Source organism: Carcharodon carcharias, chromosome 8 (genome assembly GCF_017639515.1).
Source record: "Carcharodon carcharias isolate sCarCar2 chromosome 8, sCarCar2.pri, whole genome shotgun sequence".
Lineage (NCBI taxonomy): Eukaryota > Metazoa > Chordata > Chondrichthyes > Lamniformes > Lamnidae > Carcharodon > Carcharodon carcharias.
The window spans coordinates 13,925,221-13,945,592 of record NC_054474.1 but is presented as its reverse complement, the minus strand read 5'-3'; the positions used below and the strand labels follow the sequence as shown (position 1 = coordinate 13,945,592).

Genomic DNA, 20,372 nt, shown 5'->3' with positions numbered 1-20,372 from the left:
GTTTCATGGGGACGTGGGCGTCACTGGCCAGGTCAGCATCTGTTGCCCATCCCTAATTGCCCCTTGAACTGAGTGGCTCGCTAGGCTGTTTGAGGGGGCAGTTAAGAGTCCACCACGTTGCTGTGGGTCTGGAGTCACGTGTAGGCCCAGACCAGGTAAGGGCGGCAGATTTCCTTCCCCTAAAGGACAATCGTGAGCCAGATGGGTTTTTAATGACAATCAGTGATAGTTTCGTGGGGCAGAATTTTCCCGTCGGCGATTTGGGGGCGGGGCCTGCCCGCCGAGGGGAAAATGACACGGGAAGATGTCGGGAGGAACCCCCGATGTCATCCCGGTCCATTTAAATATTGGGGAAGGCGGGCGGACAGCGAAACCAGCTGTCCGCCCGCCGACCTGTCAATGGCCAATTGAGGCCACTGACAGGATCATTAAGCTCATTTGAAAGACCTGCCCGGCCAACGTTAAGGCTGGCAGGCAGGCCAGGACCCCCAGTGGGAAGGCCAGGAGCCTCAGCGAGCAGGCCAGGAGCCTCAGCAAGCAGGCCAGGAGCCCCAGCGAGCAGGCCAGGAGACCCCAGCGAGCAGGCCAGGAGACCCCAGCAAGCAGGCCAGGAGCCCCAGTGGGAAGGCCAAGAGCCTCAGTGAGCAGGCCAGGAGCCCCAGCGGGCAGGCCAGGAGCCCCAGTGGGAAGGCCAAGAGCCTCAGTGAGCAGGCCAGGAGCCCCAGCGGGCAGGCCAGGAGCCTCAGTGGGCAGGCCAGGAGCCTCAGCGAGCAGGCCAGGAGCCTCAGCGAGCAGGCCAGGAGCCTCAGTGAGCAGGCCAGGAGCCCCAGCGGGCAGGCCAGGAGCCCCAGCGAGCAGGCCAGGAGACCCCAGCGAGCAGGCCAGGAGACCCCAGCAAGCAGGCCAGGAGCCCCAGTGGGAAGGCCAAGAGCCTCAGCGAGCAGGCCAGGAGCCCCAGCAAGCAGGCCAGGAGCCCCAGTGGGAAGGCCAAGAGCCTCAGTGAGCAGGCCAGGAGCCCCAGCGGGCAGGCCAGGAGCCCCAGTGGGAAGGCCAAGAGCCTCAGTGGGCAGGCCAGGAGCCTCAGCGAGCAGGCCAGGAGCCTCAGTGAGCAGGCCAGGAGCCCCAGCGGGCAGGCCAGGAGCCCCAGCGAGCAGGCCAGGAGCTCCAGCGAGCAGGCCAGGAGCCTCAGCGAGCAGGCCAGGAGTCTCAGCAGGCAGGCCAGGAGACCCCAGTGAGCAGGCCAGGAGCCTCAGCGAGCAGGCCAGGAGCCCCAGCGGGCAGGCCAGGAGTCTCAGCAGGCAGGCCAGGAGCCTCAGCAGGCAGGCCAGGAGCCTCAGCGAGCAGGCCAGGAGACCCCAGTGAGCAGGCCAGGAGCCTCAGCGAGCAGGCCAGGAGCCCCAGCGGGCAGGCCAGGAGTCTCAGCAGGCAGGCCAGGAGCCTCAGCAGGCAGGCCAGGAGCCTCAGTGAGCAGGCCAGGAGCCCCAGCGGGCAGGCCAGGAGCCCCAGTGGGAAGGCCAGGAGCCCCAGTGGGAAGGCCAGGAGCCCCAGTGAGCTTCTGAAAAAAGATAAAACCTCATCCACTGGCGGGATGAGGTTTCATGTCCGCTTTTAAAAACTTCAATAAAGTTTATGTGCTTCTTATTAACCTGTCCCATCACGTGTGACGTTGTCACATGAGGGAGACATGTTAATAATTTTCTATTTTTAAGGATTTTTATACAGTCAGTGATCTCCCTGAGGCAGCACTTAGTCTCAGGGAGCAGTGCACTCTTTCGTGCCCATGCCTGAAAGAGCGCACCTTGATGGATGGGGAATCCCCCCCCCTCCAAACACCGCCCCCCACCCCCCACCCTCCCCCCCACAGGAAGCGCTATTCGGGTGGCCCTCCCACTCACAACGGCGGCCGGCCCCGTTTCGGCAGCAGCGTTCAGCTGTTCTCCCGCTGCCGAGCCGATGGGGCCCATCGAGGTGAAAATTCTGGCCATGGTTACAATTAATGAGATTAGCTTTATATTCCAGATTTAGTAATTGAATTCAAATTCCACCAAGTGCCAAGGTGGGATTTGAACCCATGTGCCTGAGCGTATAGCCTGGGCCTCTGGATTATTCCTCCAGCAACATTACTACCATTGTCTTTGCGCAATTGAGCATCCAAACCTTCTGGAGCAGAGAATTCCGAAGATTCACAACCCCTTGAGCCAGGAAATGTCTCCTTATCTCACTCCTACCCCTGATTCTGAGACTGTGTCTCGGTGTTCTAGACTCCCCTGTCACATCTTCTCAGCCAGCGTCTACTCCGTTAAGCCCCTCAAGAACTTTGTGCGTTTTAATTAGATCAGTGTTGGAAAATGATCTGTAATTTTGCATCTGTGCTCGTTGCTAAGGTCTGTCATACGACCAGAGTGTTTGCCTGCACAATGTTGACGTGGCCTAGTGGCTGGATTCTGGTCTCTGAGTCCGAAAGCTGTGGATTCAAGCCCCGCTCCAGAGCCTTAAGCACAAAATCTAGGTTGGCAATGCATGACTGAGGGAGTGCTACACTCCCTTTCGGCAAGCAATGAGGCCCGCCTGCCCTTTCAGGTGTATGTACAATATTCAGTCGGACTGTTTTGAGGGTATGGTCACACTGGAGAAGGTACAGAGATTTCTGAGGTTGTTGCCAGCGGACTGAAAGGAGATTTAATTTGAAGAGTATAAAGTTATGAAGGGCCTAGAGTGGGTTGGAAGGACTTATTCCATTGAGCAGAGAGATCAATAACTAGGGGACATGGATGTAAAGTAATTAGGAGGAAGAATAGAGGGGAGTTGAGAATTTCTTTTCACTTAGAGGGTGGTGGGGTCTGGGACTCGCTGCTGAAAGCGTGGTAGAGACAGAAACACTCGTCACATGAAAAAATGACCTAATATATGCATTTGACGTGCTGTAACCTAAAGAGCTACAGACCAAGCTTTGGAAAGTGGATAGCTCTTTATCAGCTGCCACAGATGTGATGGGCTGAATGGCCTATGTACCATAGCGTTTCGATTTTCTACAAGCAGAGTTCTCCCCTGTGCCCCAGTCCAATATTTATCCCGCAGTCCACAATTTTAAAACAAATGATCTGGTCATTGTCACACTGCCGTTTGTGGGACCTTGCTGTGTAAAAATGGGTTGAGCAGTTTCCTTCATTGCAACAGTGACTGCACGTCAAAAACACTTAACTGGCTGAAAAGGACTTTGGGACATCCTGAAGTCCCGGAAGGCGCTACAGAAATGTGAGGAGTCTTTTTCTTTTACACGAGCCGTATTATATATGGCCTGCCCTGCTATATGCAAAAGGCACTACAGAGTGTAGACCCAGAGCATGATTACACGGAAGCTGGAAAAATAACAACCTCAAAACACAAAGGACAAAAGTTTCAGAAGGATACGTTTTTTTTTTATCTACAATGCCTCCATTTTACAACTTGATGTGACAGCAGGGAATGCAATACTGACAATTTTACAAAAAAAAAACCATTTTTTAATATATTTATATATAAAAACACTTTTCAAGATCGGTGACCAGCAGCATGAATGAGAGAACACCAATTCCAAGTTATATGCACAATTTAACAAAAACCAAACCACGACTATTTAAATTTATACAGTGGCCACTTGGTCAGTGTGCTTTATAAACCATATATGAGAAGGCCCAGGACTCGAGCACTCAGGCCCAGGCCGGGGAAATTAAAAACGCGCCCAGGGAATTGTACACTATTAACAAAGAACACAGAAATGCCCTCGCTTTTTATATTCCAGGAGCCCTGACCTTTTGCTGTGCAGGTTTTCAAAATATAAGTGTCGATCTGGCCAGGGGCGGGTGCGATTGTGTCTCTGGATCGTCGCGCTGCTGAAAATTGAGGTTTCGTGCCCTGGACAGGGTGGTCAACACAGGCGCATGAGTCACAGTGACAGTGCGGTAAGGTACCCAACAAGCTGGGCATGTGCTTCTGCCAGCTGCAGGTGAGGGAGGGGGGTCCTGACACTCTCCTTGTTGGCCTTCTGGGGTCGACTGTCCAGTGGGAACTGAAGGGCCCACCCTGAGGTTGGGGGGGAGGGGGCATGAAAACTAGCACCGTCCATCTTGCCTGGTGGTCCGCTGTGGCTTTCCATTGAGTGGATTCAGACTGGGTGGAGGGTGCTCCAACAGAACTCAAACTGAGAGCCGGTTAGAGCACTGGGAATAAGTGGAAGGACCTACAGGGCCCCAAATACATCATTGTAGGCTGAGCTCTCAGAATCCTAGGGCTTGTCCTTATCGCTCTTCATCATGGCTGGGAGGGGATTGGGAGGTGGGGGGTGGAGGGGGTGGGGGGAGGGAGGGAGTGGGGGGGGTGGTGGGGTGGGGGGGTGGGGGGGAAGGTTGGGGGGGAGTGGATCACTTGCAACCCCACCTCAGCTGATTGTTGTTAAAAGTGTGTTGAGATAGCCTGCAGCCCCCCCCACCCCACCGACTGGTTCCCCCTCCCGGCTGTGAGAAAAACCACAACATGGTCACCAAGCAGACAAAATGGAAGCTGGTGCCCACCCCCCCCCTCCCCCCCAAATAGGAGCCCGAGGCAAGGCTGTAGCAAATTGCAGTAAACTAGTGTAAACCATGATGATAAATTAAACGCACAAGAAGTATTCTGTCCCATGTAAATGGAATCAAAATGCAGTCCAAACCGTTTCTGATTCCAATGGTGAGAGTGTTAACCTTATAGTTGGTGAGTAAATTACAGGGTATTTAAATTTACAGATTTAAACACTTTAAGTTAATAAATTACCGTAATAATGGTCTTCCAAAAGTACAAACAGATGTAAACTTCACATTTCATGTAATGCTCAATGCTGGGAAGTTTGTAATACACACTTATTTAAACAGATGAGGAGTGCGGTGAAAGGGGGTCTCGCTTTCTCAGATGCAGCTAACTTTTCATCAGGAGGAAATGGGGGGACAGGCCAAATTATTTATTGCCAAGAAGTGGCTGAACATTTCGAACTGAAACATTGGTTTCAAATCATTAAAAGGGAAACTATGGAGAAAGAAATCCATTCCTGGAGCATATCCTCAGATACAATCCTCTGAAAAGCAACTTCCTTTACTATCAGGTAGTTTTGGCTGGTACAGAGCCCCGTCTCGCAAAATCCACAGGAGAACCTCCATTATCTGCACCTCAAATATCTGTATCCCTGCTAACCGCAAGGGATAAAGCCTTGCTCTCATCTCAATCTTCTGTCTAACACCAGGTAACCTCACAGCCCAAGAGTGGCTCAACCCAATTTCCATCACTTTATTCTCATTCTGAGGATATTGTTGCATCCATGACCAAGACTTGTCCAGCCGTCAATATGCTAATTTGGAAGCTCAACTGTATTTTACAAGACCAAATGGAGATGGTTTGACTCCGACCCACATCAGCCAAAAACGCTGACAAAGTTCTTGGCCAAATTCAAAGGAGCAATAGTTGACATTAGCATATCATATGTCCCTACCGAAATCTATTTGGTCCAATTGAGAAGCCTCTATATTAAATGTTCTGCAGAGCCTCTTCCAGCTCATTGACCTGGTTTAGAATAATTGATAGGTTGTTCAAATTGGAGGGCTCATCCATCTTCAGTATCGTGTGGAACTTTCCGGCAATGTTTTCAGGAAGATGGAAGATTCTTGGTTACACTTCATCTCTATGCAATGGCTCAAATATACTTGTGTTTGAATAGGACAAAAGGCTTTTAAAAAAAGACAAATATTTCAAACTCAAAACCATGAAGAGGTTGAACCAATCCGTTGCGATGCTACTTTTGGAACACCAGCGAGAGGCTAGTGAAATCGTGAAACACATCAGGTATTTTTTTTCCAAGAGTGCAGAGCTCTTTAAACATGGCATCATTACATTAAATACACCACACGCTATTCATCAACATACTGAAATTTTGGGGAATTGAACTGCATTCATAGTAACTGAACGGCAGCAGTACCCTGTGACTGCCACTTGGTCACTGATCTTGAATCATTTCTGAACAGCTTTCTGTAAACCAGTTTCTGTAGAAAAGCAATGATGCCCCTTTATAAATTTAATCTGAAGGGAGGAAGCGGAATTCTGCCACCTTAAACTTCAGCTGCAAAGTATTACAATGAGATTAAGGAAATAGTGGTCATTTTGAAATGGTTTTTTTTTGTGACTCTGGTCCTATTGTACACAAACGACTGTCTTATTTGCTGGCCTCTGACAGAAGGAGTTGTGATTAGCGTTCATCTGGTTGTCAGCCTTGGCCTGCCACGCGCTGTTGTGCAGAGTCTGTGTTTAGAGATTTAAAGAATTGTTTCCTAAAGAAAATCTGGTACACCCTTCAATCCAGTAAGCTCCTTAGGGAACCAGTCAAAAGCAACTCACTTAAGGCGACATCTTTCTGAGCGAGTTGTTGCAGGTCAGGTGAAGAACAGAGTTCTTGCCAGGATCTCCCTTCCAACATACTCTTCACTGTGACTGTTTTGAGGGAGAGTTCAACGGACCTCTCCTGAGAGTTAATTGAAACTGAATAATGGTTCTATGCAGCAACACTTCAGGAGGAACGAACGTAGGTCTAGACTGAACTCCAGCCGTGCTTTGAGGAACCAATTATTGCTTACAGCTTTCACTCCCTTCTGGTCCTCCTGGAGAAGCCACCCAGAGCAGAGAGATGAAAATATACAATGATCTTCACAAGCATCCAGTCAGCACTTAAATCATAAGCACCGGCCACCCCGCAGGCCTAATAAACCATCAGCAATGTTGAATGCTTCAATGGTCCCTGGAGACCCAATCAGTACTCAGTAGGACTAGGAATCAACCAGGCCGTTAGCGAATGAATGATGATGAGACTGAAATGCTGTCTTGATCTCTTCAGGGAACGGTTTGAAGCATGAATGCATGAGTTCACCCTTTGCCGCAGGTCGGACAGCTACCTGTTGTTCTGGAGCTCTTCTCTCAACCATGTGGGGAGAGTCTGTCCCAGTTTATACAGCAGCTTCGAAAGCTCAATGTTGGAATCCCTATAGTATTCTCTTAAAAAGACTCTTGACTGTGGAAGGAAAAAGAAGAACACAATGAGTGGTTAACATCATACAAGCCTTGGAAATGCAATCACTACTGCCCTGGTGGTAAACATGGCAATATGGCTGCCCCTCAACACAACTGAATGGTGGATGAAAATGATCCCACTGAAGCCAGGAGATCTTGTGCCTGTCCAGCCAATAACTGACAAAAAAAATGCTTATAGGTTCCAAAAAAGTGCGTTGTTCCTCCAACTCAATCATCCTTTCCCCCCTCCTCTACTCCCTTTAAAGCAGTGACACCCGCTAGGCTCACGGACACAGAGGCTGGAATTTTCCGGCCCTGTTGGCGTCAGGCATCATGGTGGGTGGGAATGACAACTTGGCGAGAAGGCCAAAAATTCACATCGTGGTGAAACCGGTTTGCAACGGTCCGCTCCACCCATTAGTGGCGGGCTGCGTTTCCCACTGTCGCACGTCGGGAACCTGATTTCAATAATTTAGCATCCCATTATCCCCTGCTCGCTGGAATCATCCCCTCTGCCAGGTAAAATTTATCGAGCATGTCGGCGTGACTTCAGAATGGCGCGCTTCACGAATTCTCTAAAAGGAGTGCCACCTCCTGAACTTCGAGGGAACTCGGGGGGGGGGCGGTGGGGGTGAGTGCACACAACCTTGCACAGTGTTCGCGAGGCATCGCGCGTAGGACATCGAGGTGGCACAGTCCAGTCGCTTTTTCCCGGTTGGCTTTCAGCGCGGTGCCAGGGCTGTAGTGCCGGTTGTGGTGGTCGGGGGAAAGGCAGCACAGGCTGAAGGTGGGACCCAAGCTCACGGCGGGGCAGGTGGTGGGTGGGTGGGAGTTAGGGGAGCGGCCACACACTTGGGAAAATTTGTCAGAAGCGAGCATTCTTGCGCAGCTGAGACTGTTGCAGTCGGAGCCTCTGAAGCTTTCCTGTCCACTCAAGCGATACAAAAGCATGAAAGGGCCACCAAATGCTCCCGAACTTTTCACCCCCTTGGGCGCAGACTGCAAATTAATGTGTGTTTTAGGGGGCAGCAGATCAATTGGCCGACTGGGTAAGGTGGCCATGGTGCAGTCACTGCTGGAGGTGCTCACAGCCCCTTGCAATGTCAAGTTTGGACCAGTCTCCCTGATGGTTCAAACTAACAGTGCAGTGTGTGTTAGGAGATGCCTGCACCTGAGCTGAGAGCACAGCATGCAGTCCAGTGGCCGAAGCTGCCGCCAACTGGTCAAGTGGAGTGGGGTGGAGGTGGGAGGGGTTTCGGACAGCCAATGAGTGCACCACACACTGGCCATCCAAGTGGTGGCCAGCACTCTCCTGTATGTGTGAAGGGGCCTTTCGACTTTAACAAGAGAGGTTCTTAATACACCTGTGGAAACCCATGCGTCTCTCTCTTTGATCCTGCAGGAGGAGAACATCAGGATGGTGGAGCCTTGGTGATTTAGCGGTTTGCCTCATGGCTTACAGAGACCAGACATGAAGAACAGAGCGGCAGAGGTGCCTGACTCAGCAACGAGAGGAGCACCTCCCTCAAGATGAAGGTGCAGCAGCGCCTGCTACACACACAGCTGAGGATCCACAGTGAGCTCTCGCTCATAGGTGCCTCACTAGGCCCAGGGTCTACAGATGGTGCCTATTATTCCTACAGGTGACTGAGAACCAGTGTCACTGAAGACTGCACATATTTGGGGAACTGGTCAGTCACATCTGCCACCTACTGCAGGATTTGGCACCACGGGGACATGGAGGGCATCCACTCTCAGTGCCCACGAAAGGTGCAGTGGTGCTCAATTTCTACACCAGTGACTCCTTCCAGGGCTCCACAGGTGACCTGTGCGGGATCTCGCAAGCCTCCATGCACAAGTCTATCCAGGAGGTCACGGATGCCATCTTCGTGAAGACACAGAACTTCTGCATTTTGCCTGGGATTAGGAAAGCCAGGAAACAAGAGCGCTGGGATTTGTGCAGATCTCGGGTTTTCCACAGGTGCAGGGCGCTATTGACTGTACTCACACGCGCTTAGATCTCCATGGCAACAAGCAGTTAACTACCTCAACTGCACAGGGTTCCACTCGCTGAATGTTCAGCTGGTGTGCAACCACCACAAACGCATCCTGCAGGTCTGCGCAAGATTCCCAGGGAGTGTCCATGACTCTGACGTCTTCCAGAGTCCAGACAGGTTGCAGGGTTGACTCTTCGGGGATAAGGGCTACCCACAGAAGATGTAGCTTTTGGAATTGAGGTTCTGGTGCCTCCACAGGTCCGGTGGAGCACTACAATACAGACCCAAGAGGGTATCGCGCATCATCGTTGCTCGCTTTGTGCTCGACAACCTGGCGCTGCATCGTGGGGAGGACCTGGCTGAGGAGGAGATGGAAGAGCTGCACGTCTCCTCCAGTGAGGAGGATGTTGAAACAGGGGACGAGAATGATGAGGTCCCTGAAGGTGAGAATGCTGGCGATGAGGCCATCGCTCTGGTCAGATGAGGCAGTCGTGCTCGGGAGGGCCTCAAAGCCGCAATATTCGTGGAGGATGATGACGAGGTGCAGTGAGGACAGTCCCGACATCCTCACTTTGCATCCGTGAACGTTTGACTCCTGTGCGGCTGATGGCAGCGCACATACCCTCAGTGCTCAGACTCGTGTCATGGAGACGCAGCGGAGGCCCTAACAGTCGTTCGATTCCAGGAGGATGATGACAACATACAACGATCCAGAGATCTTCACATGGCGTCTATGAATGTCTGACTCCTGTCTGGCTGAGGGCAGCTCACTTGCGCTCTGCGATCAGGTTCATATCATAGAGACGCAGCCATGAAACTTTAAATGTACCTGATCCTTTATTCACCTTCAGCACCTGAGCCCTTCAGGAGCACAGCGTCACTGGTCACAGATGCTGAAGAGATGGGGGCCAGTCCCACATTAAGGGTGCTGAGAGCTCACAGAGAGAATGATGAAACTCTGTGACACTTGCCCACGACATTCAGGCAGCAATGACCAGCACCGTTGAGGTGCAGGTATCAGTAATGTTTTCAGGGAGTGTGAGGCTGGACCATCACTGTGGTCTGAAGGCTACACAGAGTACAGGCCCTGGACTGAGACACCTGCCTTTATCTTGTGCAGAAAGGCTTCACAAATAAGTGACATGAACACTGCTCATCAGAACAAGGAGCCATAGGCAGGGAGACATTCTTGGGAGTTTATTGACAATAGTGAACAGAATGTACAAGTGATTAACACCCGTGCCCAGGCTGTGCAACTACGTCTTTTTAACTTTCCTAACCCAGCAGCTACGTCTTGGTGCTCCCTGGACATCCACAGTGGAGGTGGAGGCAGCCTGCTGACTGCTACGCCCTGTCTATGATGATCTTGATGAGCGTCCTCAGGAGGGCCGAGACTGGGAGAGCCCCGGCCTGCTTTCGGGCTCCTGCTGCGTGGGACTGGCAACTTCCTTGGCCTGTGGAGCTGAAGCTGCTGAGGTCACAGGAAGAGGGGAATTGGATGGGCCAGACACTCCTGGAGGTACCTGGATGGATGGGCCCGCAGTGTGTACCTGATGATCCTCCTCCTCTATGGGTGCCCGACGGCCCCTGGCTGACTCCTTGAGGAGAAGGGGTAGCTGGAGTGGGATTGAGCTACCCTGCACCCCTCTCACGTTGACATTGCTGGTGGCAACTACGGTGTCAGTGATGGAGTTCAGCCCGTGCAGCAGTGCAGGACTAATGTCCTGGACCAAGTTCTCCATGGCGGCCACCATCCTATCAGTGTTGACCTCAGTGCGTTGGCATGCCGGCGCAATCACCTCGGACTAAAGGCAGACAGACTCCTCCATCATGCCTTGCAATCTGAGGAGTGCAGCGGACATCCCTTCCTGATGTTCCCGATGTTGCCTTTGCAGCTCCAGCAACTGTGTTATGAGCAAGTTCAGAGGCCCCCCCATCTGACTTGGACTCAGCAGGTTTCTGGTCTCCAGCTGTTCTCCGAGTGTTGGAAACCTGGGAGGTCCCTGCCTCTGCCTGTTGTGGATCAGGCAGTGGGATGTGTCCACCAGATTGTGATCTCAAGGTTACTCTAGAACTAGGTCTGACCGAGGTTTGTGTCTCTGCGCTGGTGGAGGGTATGGGTGAGCACTGTGACGGGTCTTCAATTAGAATGTCATCAGGTTCTTCTTCCGAGGTGTCTTCAGGGCTTGAGTTGAGGACCTGGCTCATGGACCCACTCGGCTGTTTCCCAGACGTGCCTGCGAAAGCAAGGAGAGATAATTAGTGCATGGCAGGGGACTGCAGAACAGGGGAACTCACTCACAACATGATGGATGTTGCACTGCTGGATCCTCACTTGGTAGAGCAGCGTCGACCCCACCGTCAGCACAGGAATGATCCAGATCCTCATCGGCCAGCTGGATGACTCTATTTTCAAAGTCTGTGAGGACCTTGATGTCAGTCATTCCTCCTGTGCCAGTGTGCGACCTCTCCCTCTTGTTGTGTGCCAGCTTGTCCTGTGTGAATACAGATGAAGACAGTGTAAGCAGGACACCTGCCAGGCCAGATGAGGAGGATGCCTGGCAGATGTGGGTGGTGAGCGGTGCCATGGACGGGCTGAGGACATGACCCTTAGGGCAGATGATGGTGTGTGTGAGAGTGCGAATGGTGATGTCTCTTGAACTGGCAGTGAATGAGATCCCTGTGGATGTTTTATAGGTTTGTGAACGTGTGAGTTGAAAGTGATGAGACTAATGACTTGGCGGAATGGAGATCTTTCATCCTCTTTCGGCACCGGGTGGCTGTCCTCTTTTGCAAGGAGTTGGCGCAGACCACCGCAGACCGCCGCCTCCCATGCTGGATTGGTGTCCTTGCTTGCTGGTCTTCACCCAGAGTGGGGGACTTCATGGTGGGCCTCCACTGCGTCCAGTACATGCCCGAGGGAGGTGTCGCTAAACTCAGGGGCAGCATGTTTCCCCCCTTTTGCAGCCATGACTTTGCAGCAGCTTCTGAGGCCTTGGGGAGTGCTCGCTCTGTGCAGGGGCGCCCTTCAAATAAGGCTCCCAAATTACTGAAGGCCTGAGGTGATGGTGGGGCGGGCGGATCAGAGACCGCCCTGCCAGCGATCCAGCCTATTTCCCGGGAATGCATTACTAACGGGGATGGGGCCTGGAATGCACTGTCAAGGATGGCATTTGTGCGATAGTTAGAGGTGACTTTGGCTCAGGAGATCAGGATGTAGAATCGGTTTGGATGGAGATGAGGGATAGTAGGGAAAATAAGTCACTAGGGGGAGTGACCGACAGCGACAGTCCCACTAATTGTAACCACAGTGTAGGACAAAGTATACAAGGAGAATTATTGGGTGCTCAAGATAAAGGAATAGCAACAATCATGGATGACGTTAATCTACATATAAACTGGGAAAATCAGATTAGCAGTAGTAGCCTGAATGAGGAGTTCATAAAATGCTTTTGAGATAGTTCCTTAGAGCAGCACATTCTGGAACCAACCAGAAAGCAGGTTATATTAGACTCGGTATTGTGTAATGTGACAGGATTAATTAATAACTTCAGAGTAAAGGCAGCAGGTAGCAGTCACCACAATATGATTGACTTTTATATCCAGTATGAAAGGGAGGAGAGTGGGTCTAAGACTAGTGTTTTAAACTTAAATAAGGGCAACTATGTGGGGATGAAAGCTGAGCTAGCTGAAGTGAATTGGGGTACTAGGCTAGGGAGTAGATCAATCGAGAAGCAGTGACAGACATTTAAGGGGATATTTCAGAATATTCAGAATAAGTTTATTCCTACTATAAAGAAAAATTCTAAAGAGACAACCCACCATTTGTGGTTAACTAAAGAAGTTAGGGAAAGAATTAAACTTAATGAAAAAGCATACAATTACACAAAGATGAGTGGCAGGTCAGATGATTGGTCAGAATATAAAGAATGGCAGAGAATGACTAAAAGGTTAATCAGGAGAAAGAAATTAGAGTATGAGATGAAGCTAGCTAGAAAAATAAAAACGGATATCAAGAGTTTCAACAGGTATTTAAACAAGAAAAGAGTAGGTAAGGTGAGTGTTGGTCCTCTGGAGAGTAAGAATGGCGTGTTAATAGTAGATAATAAGGAAATAGCAGATAAAATGAACAAATATTTTGCTCTGTCTTCACTATAAAGGATACAAAAAACATTCCAGTAATAGCTGTAAATCAGGAGGTGGAAGGGAGAGAGGAACTAGGTGAAATTACAATCACAAGGGAAGCGGTACTGAACAAACTGATGGAGCCGCGGGCTGACAAGTCTCTGGGTCCAGATGGACTTCATCGTAGGGTCATAAAAGAAGCGGTTATTGAGGTAGTAGATGTGTTGGTGTTGATTTTCCAAAATTCCTTAGATTCTGGCAAGGTTCCAGAAAATAGCAAATATAACCCCTCTATTCAAGAAGGGAGGGAAGCAGAAAACAGGAAACTATAGGCCAGTTAGCTTGACATTTGTTATGAGGGAGGTGTTAGAGTTGATCATTAAAGAGGTTATAGGGAGCTTAGAAAAAAACAAGGTAATCAGGAAGAGCATGGTTTTGTGAAAATGAAATCATGTTTAACCAATTAGACTTCTTTGAAGGTGTAACATGTGCTGTGGATAAAGAGGAGCCTGTAGACATACTGTACTTGGATTTCCAGAAAGCACCTGATAGGTTATTACAGAAAATAAAAGCTCATAGTGTAGGGGGTAACATATTAGCATGGATAAAAGATTGGCTGGCTGGCAGAAAGCAGAGAGTATGCATAAATGGGTCTTCATCTGATTGGCAGGATGTGAGTAGTGGGGCCCCACAGGGGTCTGTGATGGGTCTCAACTTTTTACAATTTACATCAAGAACTTATATGAGGAGAGCGGAGACATGGTAGCTAAATTTGCAGATGATACAAAGATAGGTAGGAAAGTGTGTTGTTAAGAAGACATAAGGGGCAGGATTTTCCCATCGGCGAATTGTGGGGGGGGGGGGGGGGGGGGGGGTGGTGGTGGCAGGGCATAAAATGACACGCACCCCATTTAAATTTTCAGGTAGATGGGGGCTCAGCAAAATCATCTGTGTGCCCGCCGACCTGTCAATGGCCAATTGAGGCCATTGACAAAGAGTCATTGAGGTAATTAATGGACCTGCCCGTCCAACCTTAAGGTTGATGGGCAGGCTGGGAGCCCTGGCGGGCATTAGAAAAAGCATGAAACCTCATCCACTGGCAGGATGAGGTTCCGTGTAGGTTTTAAAAAAATTAAAGTTTTAAAAAAAGTTATGGACATGTCCCAATTCATGTGACAGTGTCACATGAGGGGACATGTCAGGGATTTTTTTTTCTTCTATCTTTAATAATTTGTACAGTACAGACAATCTCCCTGAGGCTGCAGTTAGCCTCAGGGAGATGAGTGCGCTCTTTCCTGAGCATGCCCGGAAGAGCGCACTCTCGGATTTAGGGATTCCACCCCCTCCCGCACAGGGAGCGCATAACGCTTCCCTGCGGACGTCACGCTGGGCGGGCCTTAATTGGCCTGCTCACATAAAATGGCGGCCAGAGGCGTGCCTGTGAGTGCCCGCACTTCAACTTCACTCCCGACGGGGGAAAATCCTGCCTAAGGAGTTTGTAGATGGATATAGTTAAGTTGAGTGAGTGGGCAAAAATCTGGCATATGGAGTATAATGTGGGAAAATGTGAAGTTGCTCACTTTGGCAGGAAGAATAAAAAATCAGAGTATTACTTAAACGGAGAATGACTGCAGAATTCAGAGGTGCAGAAGGATCTAGGTGTTCTAGTACGAGTCGCAAAAAGTTAGTATGCAGGTACAGCAAGTAATCAAGAAGGTTAATAGATTGCTATCCTTTATTACGAGAGAAATTGAACAAATAAGTAAGGATGTTATGCTTCAGTTATACAGGGCACTGGTGAGACCACATCTCAAGTACTGTGTGCAGTTTTGGTCTCCTTATTTATGCAAATATGTTGGAGGCAGTTCAGACCAGGTTTACTAGGTTGATACCTGGAATGAGTGGGTTGTCTTATGAGGAAAGGTTGGACAGACTGGGCTTGTTTCCACTGGAGTTTAGAAGAGTGAGGGGTGATTTGATTGAAGTATATAAGATCCTGAACGGCCTTGACAAGGTGGATGTGGAAAGGATGTTTCCTCTTGTGGATGAGTCCAGAACTAGGGGGCACTGTTTTAAAATTAGGGGTCGCCTTTATAGGACAGAGATGAGGAGAATTATTTTCTCTCAGAGGGTTGTACGATTTTGGAACACTCTGCCTCAGATGACAGTGGAGGCAGGGTCACTGACTATCTTTAAGGCTGAAGTAGATAGATTCTTGTTAGGCAAGGGAATCAAAGGTTATCAGGGGTAGATGAGAATGTAGAAACTCAAAACACAAACAGATCAGCCGTGATCTTATTGAATGGAGGAGGAGGCTCGAGAGGATGAATGGCTTACTCCTGCTCCTATTTTGTATGTTCGTATGAAAACCCGCCATTGCGGCCGGATGTTAAAATGACTTTTTTACCCGCCTGCTACCGCGCTTTGTGCGAATCTGGGATGTTTCCGCCCAGAGTATTTTGATATCTCAGCCAAGCAGGCATTTATCGAATGCAAGCCTGGATGAGTGGGTGTTTTTGAGCTAGTTGGCACAGGTAGACAGATAGTTGTGGGTGGGGTAGGGGTGTGCGGTGCCACACTTAAGCCCAGTGGTGTCTGGGTCTGATCCTTGCACGTGCAATTTCTAGCAGGGATCGCTGGATATGATCAGGAAAGGTAAGCCTGGCTATATTCCTCTTAGCCCAGGGGGTATGGTGGGCTCAATTATTGAGCTCCCACTAGATAACCTATCTCAGCACTGAGAAGGATGCAGCATCCCTGGCTCAATAGAGAAGTTACAGAGTGTATCAAATCTGCACAATTAGTGGTAGGTCAGGAGATTGATCGGATTTTAAGAACCAACAAAGAACGACGAAGAAAATAAAGAGGGAGCAAGCTGAGTAAGAGAGAAAGCTAACTAGTAAAATAAAAACAGTTGGTAAGAGTTTCTACAAGTATTTAAATGAGAAAAGAGTAGCTAAAGCTAGCGTTGGTCCGCTAGAGAATGGCCTGGGGAATTTAAAATGGAAATAAGGAAATGGTGGAGGCGTTGAACAGGAATTTTATGTCTGGCTTCGCTGTGTATGACTTAGAAAACTTTGCAAAGAGACTTGAAAATCAAAAGGTGACTGGGAGAGAGGAACTTAGTCACTAAGGGAAAAGGTGCTGAGAAAGCTATTAGACCTAAAGGCTGACAAGTCACCAGGACCAGACGGCCTACATCCTAGGGTCTTAAAAGAATTGGCTGCAGAGATAGTAGATGCATTGGTTATAATCTTCCAAAAGTCCTTAGCTTCTTCAACGGTCCCAGTGGATTGGAAAATAGCTAAAGTGACACCGTTATTCAAGAAAGGAGGGAGATGGAAAGCAGGAAATTAAAGGCCACTTAACCTAACATCTGTCATCGGGAAATTGCTAGAATCCATTATTAAAGAGGTTTGGGCAGGATACCTAGAAACTCATAATTTGGTCAGGTGGAGTCTGATTTTATGAGAGGGAAATCATGCTTAACTAATTTATTAGATTTCTTTGAGGGAGTGGATCAAGGGGAACCTGTAGATGTGGTGTGCTTGGATTTCGAAAAGGTATTTGATAAGGTGCCACAGCAAAGGTTAGTACACAAAATAAGAGCACATGGTGTAGGGGGTAACACATTAGCATGGATAAAGAATTGGTTAGTTAACAGGAAGCAGAGAGTAGGGATAAAGGGGTCTTTTTCAGGTTGGCAAGTAATTAGAGCAGTGCCACAGGGATCAGTGATGGGGCCTCAACTATTAACAATGTACATCAAGTTTGCCTGTGATACCAAGACAGGTAGGAAAGTAAGTTGTCAAGAGGAGGTAGAGAGTCTGGAAAGGCATATGGGCTGGTTAGGTGAGTGCGTGTAAGTTTGGCAGATGGAGTATAATGTGGGAAAATATGAACTTGTCCACTTTGGCAGGAAGAAAGGGAAAACAGCGTATTATTTAAATGGAGAGCGATTGCAGGACTCTGAGGTGCAGAGGGATCTGGGTGTCCTGGTATATGAATCGCAAAACGTTAGTATGCAGGTACAGCAAGTGATTAGGAAGGCAAATGGAATGTTGTTGTTTTTTCCAAAGAGAATGGAATATAAAAGTAGAGAAGTTCTACAGCAGCTGTACAGGGCCTTGGTGAGACCCTGGAGTACTGTGTGCAGTTTTGATCTCCCGTTTAGAAAAAAATATATAATTGCATTAGAAGCAGTTCAGAGAAGGGTCACTCGACTCCTTCTTGGGATGAAGGGTTTACCTTATGAAGAAAGGTTGAACAGGTTGGGCCTATACCCCATTGGAGTTTAGAAGATAGAGAGGTGATCTTATTGAAACACACAAGATCCTGAGAGGACTTGACAGGGTGGATTGCGGAAGGATGTTTCCACTTGTGGGAGAGACTAGAATTAGAGAACACGGTGTAAGAGTAAGAGGTCTCCCTTTTAAGACAGAGATGAGGAGTTTTTTTCTCAGATGGTCATTAGTCTCTGGAATTTTGTTCCCCTGAAAGGCTGGGTCATTCAATTGATTCATGGCTGAGTTAGACAGATTTTTGATAGACAAAGAAGTCAAGGGTTATGGGGGGGGTGGGGGAACAGACAGGAAAGTGGAGTTAAGACCACAGCCACATCAGCCATGATCTTATTGAATGGCAGAGCGGGTTCAAAGGATCGAATGGCCTGCTCCTATTTCTATGTTCCTGCTCCAGGGATCCAAGTATGGATAGGGTGGTAGTTCTAGTACAAAATCTTTTCCTCGGACAGCCAGAATGATGTAGCAGGGAGTAGATGTCTGACCAGGTGCTGTTTAAATATGGCGCCTGGACCTTTGACGACCATCGGGTGATGGTGGGGTCGGTGGCTTCCTGCCTGCGCCCTCCGTGTGATTGGACGTTCCCCTCCACTGGGCATGGTTAATTGGCTGGCTGCCACGCCATTAGCCGGCCCACCTCCAAGGGGAAGTCTCACTCACGTCCACTCCCACCATCTGGACACTCGAGGGTGCAATAAGATTCTGCCCAAGAGGCGCTGTCAAGCTGACACTGTAATGATGATAAGTAAGCACCAAGGCCAAAGTGATTTGAGTGGGCACCGTTTTAAACTCACAGACTTCTCTCACACGGAACAGAACAGGCGGAGCGAGTGAAGTCACAATGTCCAGCCTTCTGACTGAGTAAAATGGTCAAAAGGAAGGGTGTGTTTGATCATCAGAATTCAACTGGAACAACCCTGGCTGAACACTTAGCTCCAGAAATGTTGGAGATCTGCTTGTCTCCATCGCTAATAGTGAGACCTTGCTGCCATGTCGCAAATACAGATCTAGAAACAGATTCTTCCAAGGGTTCACCTCACACAGCACTTGATTGGTGCTTTGCTACAAGTCACTACATTGGGACCACTGAGTACGTACGTCTGTGTCCATCTCTGGGTATCTCCGGCCTTTGCTCTTCCCCAGGCACTTTGCTTTATTGCCATCTAGCAGCTGACACCAGAAACCTTTCTTCGGATCAAATCTGAAAGTGAGAAAATAACGCGTGTCAGTGACCTGCCAAAATATGGATAATTTTCCCCAATATCCTTGGTATATGGGCATTGGTGCCCTGTGCCAATTGCCCTTGTCAACTGAGAGGCCTGCTAGGCCACTCACGGGCAGTTAAGAATTAGCCACATTGGTGTGGGACTGCAGCAACATCGAGGCCCAAGACGGGTAAGGATGAGTGAATTAGATGGGTTTTTACGGCAGCTTGACATCTTCATGGTCACTGCTTTTCACTGAGACCAAGATACTCCCAGGTTTCCTTTTAAACAATTCAAATTCTCAAACTGCCAGAGTGGGGATTGCGAACATTTATTATTCCAGGAACTTAACTGCAAAAATACATGAGCAATGCTTTAACCATGGAAATTGGCTCAGCTTCAAGGGCTAAGAGCATTCTGAAAGGAGTTGTGTTTTTTTTTTTAAATACACTGTCCTTTAAAGGGTTAATGCAAGGGCTCTGGTTACCGCTGTTCCTGGAAAAGACAGCACTTTACAAGAAAAGGTAACTATACCTTTTGACCCCAGTGGCTTTAAGAAAACATTATTTTTAATATTTGTTCATGGGATGTGGGCATTGCTCACAAGCCCAGCATTTATCCCTAATTCAGAGGGCATTTAAGAGTCATCCACGTTAATATGGGTCTGGAGTCACATATAGACCAGGTAAGGACAGCAGGTTCCCTTCCCCTCCCTAAAGGATATTAGTAGGTTTTTGCAAACAATCAGCCTCCTAATTCCAGATTTTTACTGAATTCAAATTCCACCGTTTGCTATGGTGGGATTTGAACCGGGGGTCACACAGAATACTAGTCCAGCGACAATACCACTACGGCATCGCCACTGCCACCACAAACTGCCACCACCTCCCTGGTAAGCTGGTTTTGCTTTGGGGAGAAAACAAGAAGGATTAACTGCTTAGATAGCGAAGCTCTTGAAGCTCCAGACACAGTCCAAAGCAGTTGCTTTGAAGTCGATCCACGTTCTGAAATCAACTGACTGCAAGTTCTCTGTGAAGTCTGCCTGAAAAGTAGTGCAAGAGTCATTGGTTCTTTCGCAGATCAGCGAGAAGAGACCAACCGTATAACTTGGACACCATTTCGAGGACTCCATCATTTATCTTCTCCCCTTGAACCATGGACTTTTAACCATTTCGCAGAATTCATCTATTTTATTTTATTTTTCGTGTGTGTGTGTTTGAGAGTGTGTGTGTGTGAGAATGTGTGTGTGTATGTATGTGGGAGAATGTGAGAATGTGTGTGTGAGAATGTGAGAGTGTGTGTGTGTGAGAATGTGAGAGTGTGTGTGTGAGCATGTGAGTGAGAGTGTGTGTGAGAATGTGAGAGTGTGTGTGTGTGAGAATGTGAGTGTGTGTGTGTGTGAGAATGTGGGAGAGAGTGTGTGTGTGAATGTGTGTGTGTGAGAACGTGAGAGTGTGTGTGTGTGAGAATGTGAGAATGTGTGTGAGAATGTGAGAGAAAGTGTGTGTGAGAGTGTGAGAATGTGAGAGTGTGTGTGAGAATGTGAGAGAGAGTGTGTGTGAGAATGTGAGAATGTGTGTGTGTGAGAATGTGAGAGTGTGTGTGTGAGAATGTGAGAATGTGTGTGAGAATGTGAGAGAAAGTGTGTGTGAGAATGTGAGAATGTGTGTGAGAATGTGAGT

At 48.8% G+C, this 20,372-nt stretch overlaps 1 protein-coding gene across 2 annotated transcripts in view; it reads right to left on the bottom strand.

Annotated features, from left to right (window-relative positions):
- Positions 1-4,569: 4,569 nt before the first annotated feature.
- ndst1b (N-deacetylase/N-sulfotransferase (heparan glucosaminyl) 1b) overlaps positions 4,570-20,372 on the bottom strand; it is a 434,276-nt gene continuing 418,473 nt past the window's right edge. For both annotated transcript variants that reach the window (XM_041194511.1, XM_041194512.1), the window contains exons 14-15: positions 18,584-18,686; positions 4,570-7,063 (exon numbers count right to left, since the gene is read on the bottom strand). In XM_041194511.1, the coding sequence (XP_041050445.1) occupies positions 6,944-7,063; positions 18,584-18,686 (223 nt within the window). In that variant the 3' untranslated portion in view covers positions 4,570-6,943. The remainder of the gene's footprint in view (positions 7,064-18,583; positions 18,687-20,372) is intronic.